Source organism: Blennius ocellaris, assembly GCF_963422515.1.
Source record: "Blennius ocellaris genome assembly, contig: SCAFFOLD_126, whole genome shotgun sequence".
NCBI lineage: Eukaryota > Metazoa > Chordata > Actinopteri > Blenniiformes > Blenniidae > Blennius > Blennius ocellaris.
The window spans coordinates 67,601-72,500 of record NW_027662092.1 but is presented as its reverse complement, the minus strand read 5'-3'; the positions used below and the strand labels follow the sequence as shown (position 1 = coordinate 72,500).

The window sequence follows — 4,900 nt, the reverse complement described above, 5'->3', positions numbered from 1 at the left end:
ACCAGGTACCGCCCACTCAGCCAATCACAGTACCAGGTACCGCCCACTCAGCCAATCACAGTACCAGTTACCGCCCACTCAGCCAATCACAGTACCGGGTACCGCCCACTCAGCCAATCACAGTACCAGGTACCGCCCACTCAGCCAATCACAGTACCGGGTACCGCCCACTCAGCCAATCACAGTACCGGTTACCGCCCACTCAGCCAATCACAGTACCAGGTACCGCCCACTCAGCCAATCACAGTACCAGGTACCGCCCACTCAGCCAATCACAGTACCGGGTACCGCCCACTCAGCCAATCACAGTACCGGGTACCGCCCACTCAGCCAATCACAGTACCGGGTACCGCCCACTCAGCCAATCACAGTACCAGGTACCGCCCACTCAGCCAATCACAGTACCGGGTACCGCCCACTCAGCCAATCACAGTACCGGGTACCGCCCACTCAGCCAATCACAGTACCAGTTACCGCCCACTCAGCCAATCACAGTACAAGGTACCGCCCACTCAGCCAATCACAGTACAAGGTACCGCCCACTCAGCCAATCACAGTACCAGGTACCGCCCACTCAGCCAATCACAGTACCAGGTACCGCCCACTCAGCCAATCACAGTACCAGGTACCGCCCACTCAGCCAATCACAGTACCGGGTACCGCCCACTCAGCCAATCACAGTACAAGGTACCGCCCACTCAGCCAATCAGCATCGAGCTTCACACCTCCAGAAAAATCTTCACACGTTTTCAGATTAACTGGATTTTAAGGCTCCGTTTCCACGGCAACAGCAGAAACAGTGACAACAATGTAGAATGTAGCAGAGAACAATTCTAGAGGAGAGACCACCATGATAGACTGTTATTATGGTGACTGTCAAAATAAAACCACCATGATAGACTGTTATTATGGTGACTGTCAAAATAAAACCACCATGATAGACTGTTATTACGGTGACTGTCAAAATAAAACCACCATGATAGACTGTTATTATGGTGACTGTCAAAATAAAACCACCATGATAGACTGTTATTACGGTGACTGTCAAAACAAAACCACCATGTTAGATTGTTATTATGGTGACTGTCAAAATAAAACCACCATGATAGATTGTTATTATGGTGACTGTCAAAATAAAACCACCATGATAGACTGTTATTATGGTGACTGTCAAAATAAAACCACCATGATAGACTGTTATTATGGTGACTGTCAAAATAAAACCACCATGATAGACTGTTATTATGGTGACTGTCAAAATAAAACCACCATGATAGACTGTTATTATGGTGACTGTCAAAATAAAACCACCATGATAGACTGTTATTATGGTGACTGTCAAAATAAAACCACCATGATAGACTGTTATTATGGTGACTGTCAAAACAAAACCACCATGATAGACTGTTATTATGGTGACTGTCAAAATAAAACCATAATGATAGACTGTTATTATGGTGACTGTCAAAACAAAACCACCATGTTAGACTGTTATTATGGTGACTGTCAAAATAAAACCACCATGATAGACTGTTATTATGGTGACTGTCAAAATAAAACCACCATGATAGACTGTTATTATGGTGACTGTCAAAATAAAACCACCATGTTAGATTGTTATTATGGTGACTGTCAAAATAAAACCACCATGATAGACTGTTATTATGGTGACTGTCAAAATAAAACCACCATGATAGACTGTTATTATGGTGACTGTCAAAATAAAACCACCATGATAGACTGTTATTATGGTGACTGTCAAAACAAAACCACCATGTTAGACTGTTATTATGGTGACTGTCAAAATAAAACCACCATGATAGATTGTTATTATGGTGACTGTCAAAATAAAACCACCATGATAGACTGTTATTACGGTGACTGTCAAAATAAAACCACCATGATAGACTGTTATTATGGTGACTGTCAAAGTAAAACCACCAAGTTAGATTGTTATTACAGTGACTGTTTCCGTTGCCATGACAATAGGCGCCTAAAATACAACAAAGGTTTTCTGTTTTCACGCAACGTGGTTGCCGTGGAAACGGGACCAGACCAGAGTGCTTGATGCCACATGGAGACGTCTCCGGGGGGGTCAGGGGGGTTCAGGGGTGTTCAAGGGGGTTCAGGGGGGCTCAGGGGGGCTCAGGGGGGCTCAGGGGGGTTCAGGGGGGCTCAGGGGGCTCAGGGGGGTTCAGGGGGGCTCAGGGGGGCTCAGTGGTGTTCGGGGGGGTTCAGTCCTGGTCTGTGTCTTTCAGTCCATCAAATCGAAGATGGAGGAGCTCCGCCCACTCATCCCGGTTCTGGAGGCCTACAAGGCCGACGCCCTGCTGGTGCGACAGTTCAAGGAGGAGGCGGCCAACGTGACGGAGCTGCTGGGGGCTCTGCAGGAGCAGCTGGGGGGGCTGGACTACCAGGAGCTCCACGGCCGGGTCACCAGCCTGGAGGACCGACTCCGGGCCTGCATGCAGAGACTTGGTGGGTGCAGAGACTCCACTAGGTGGAGCTGTGGGGGGGTTCTGGGTGGAGGTGGGGGGGATGGGTGGAGGGGGGGGGTGGGTGGAGGGGGGGTGCAGGGTGGAGGTGGAGGGGGGGTTCTGGGTGGAGATGAGGTTGAGTTGAAAGCTCCATAATCCCCTTTGATCTTCCAGCTTGTGGGAAACTGACAGGAATCTCTGATCCCGTCACCATCAAGACTTCTGGGTCCAGATTCGGCTCCTGGATGACCGACCCTCTGGCTGCACCAGGGGACCACCGGGTGAGACTCCACTGGTACCCGGTACTCACCTGGTACACACCTGGTGCACACCTGGTACACACCTGGTGTATATACCCGGTACACACCTGGTACACACCGGGTACATACCAGGTACACACCTGGTAGATACCGGGTACACACCTGGTACATACCTGTAAATACCAGGTACACACCGGGTACTCACCTGGTACATACCTGGTACATATCTGGTACACACCTGGTGTGTATACCTGGTACACACCTGGTACACACCTGGTACATACCGGGTACACACCTGGTACACACCGGGTACATACCAGGTACACACCTGGTAGATACCGGGTACACACCTGGTACATACCTGCAAATACCAGGTACACACCGGGTACTCACCTGGTACACACCTGGTGCATACCTGGTACACACATGATGTATATACCTGGTACATATCTGGTGCACACCTGGTACTCACCTGGTGTATATACCCGGTACACACCCGGTGCACACCTGTTACACACCGGGCACATACCTGGTACACACCTGGTACATACCGGGTCCATACCAGGTACCAGGTCTTGTGGTTATGAATTGACTCTGAAACCAGGACTCAGTGGCTGCTGGTCTTCCCCCCCAGGTGTGGTACATGGACGGTTACCATAACAACCGCTTCGTCCGGGAGTACCAGTCCATGTCGGCCTTCATGACGACGGAGAACTTCACGTCGCACCGCCTGCCGCACCCCTGGTCCGGGACCGGCCAGGTGGTCTACAACGGGTCCCTGTACTTCAACAAGTTCCAGAGTCACACCGTGATCCGGTTCCAGCTGGACTCGGCCCTGATCGTCCGGTCCAGACCGCTGGACTTCGCCGGGTACAACAACATGTACCACTACTCGTGGGGGGGCCACTCCGACATCGACCTGATGGTGGACGAGGGGGGGCTCTGGGCCGTCTACGCCACCAACCAGAACGCGGGGAACATGGTCCTGAGCCGGCTGGACCCCGACACCCTGCAGGTGGTCCGCAGCTGGACCACCAACCACCCCAAGCGCAGCGCCGGCGAGGCCTTCATGATCTGCGGGACCCTCTACGTCACCAACGGCTACTCCGGGGGCACCAAGGTGTACTACGCCTACTCCACCAACTCCTCCACCTACGAGTACATCGACATCCCGCTGGCCAACAAGTACAGCCACCTGTCCATGCTGGACTACAACCCCCGGGACCGGGCCCTGTACGCCTGGAACAACGGCCACCAGGTCCTGTACAACGTGACCCTGTACCACATCATCCAGTGAGCCGGGCCACGTGCTGCCGGTTCCACGTCAGAACTCCAGGGAGTCCAGGGACCTCCAGGGACCTCCAGGGACCTCCAGGGACCTTTAGGGACCCGGTTACCGACCGTCCCCCACCAGACCACCAGGTCCCGTCTTGAGCTTCCAGGACTTCCCAGCCAGTCGCCCCGTCAGAAGACCTTCCTTACCGGGTCACTGGGTCCACTGAAACCGTTACCACGGCAACCGTTTCCACGGAAACCGTTACCACGGCAACCGTTTCTACTGAAACCACAACATTTTCGTTGCCTTTTTGGGGTTCGGTTCACCGTGTAGACACTCATGGTCCTGGTTCTGGTTCTGGTCCTGGATCTGGTCCTGGTCCTATTCTTGGTCCAGGTCCAGGTCTAGATCCAGGTCCAGGTCCAGGTCCACCCAGTTTTAATGTTTAGAACCCGTTGTTCTCTGCTGTGTGTGTGTGTGTGTGTGTGTGTGTGTGTGTGTGTGTGTGTGTGTGTGTGTGTGTGTGTGTGTGTGTGTGTGTGTGTGTGTGGGTGGCTTCACTACTAAAACTAGAGCTACACTCGGTAGATAAACTAGAGCTACACTCGGTAGATAAACTAGAGCGACACTCGGTAGATAAACTAGAGCTACACTCGGTAGATAAACTAGAGCGACACTTGTAAGGGCGCAGCTCATATCGATGCTAACTAGCCTGTCAGGTAGCTGCATCACTGAGCGAAACACTGAGTGTCTCCATGGCGACAGACGCTGCTCTCCTTTGATCTCCTCCATGAGGAGCCTTTCATCCACTTTGTACGGGAAGTTTTTTATACGCTTTTTGGGATTTATTCAGAAACATTTTGTCACAACGTCACAAACTCTAAAGA

The 4,900-nt window shown here is 51.8% G+C and overlaps 1 protein-coding gene across 1 annotated transcript in view; it reads left to right on the top strand.

Moving 5' to 3' along the window:
- Window positions 1-4,050, top strand: part of LOC308148307 (noelin-like) — a 6,463-nt gene extending 2,413 nt beyond the window's left edge. Inside the window, exons 4-6 of the mRNA XM_080521756.1 lie at window positions 2,259-2,478; window positions 2,652-2,758; window positions 3,372-4,050. Coding sequence (XP_080377882.1) covers window positions 2,259-2,478; window positions 2,652-2,758; window positions 3,372-4,034 — 990 coding nt within the window. The 3' untranslated portion in view covers window positions 4,035-4,050. The remainder of the gene's footprint in view (window positions 1-2,258; window positions 2,479-2,651; window positions 2,759-3,371) is intronic.
- The last annotated feature ends 850 nt before the right edge of the window (window positions 4,051-4,900 follow it).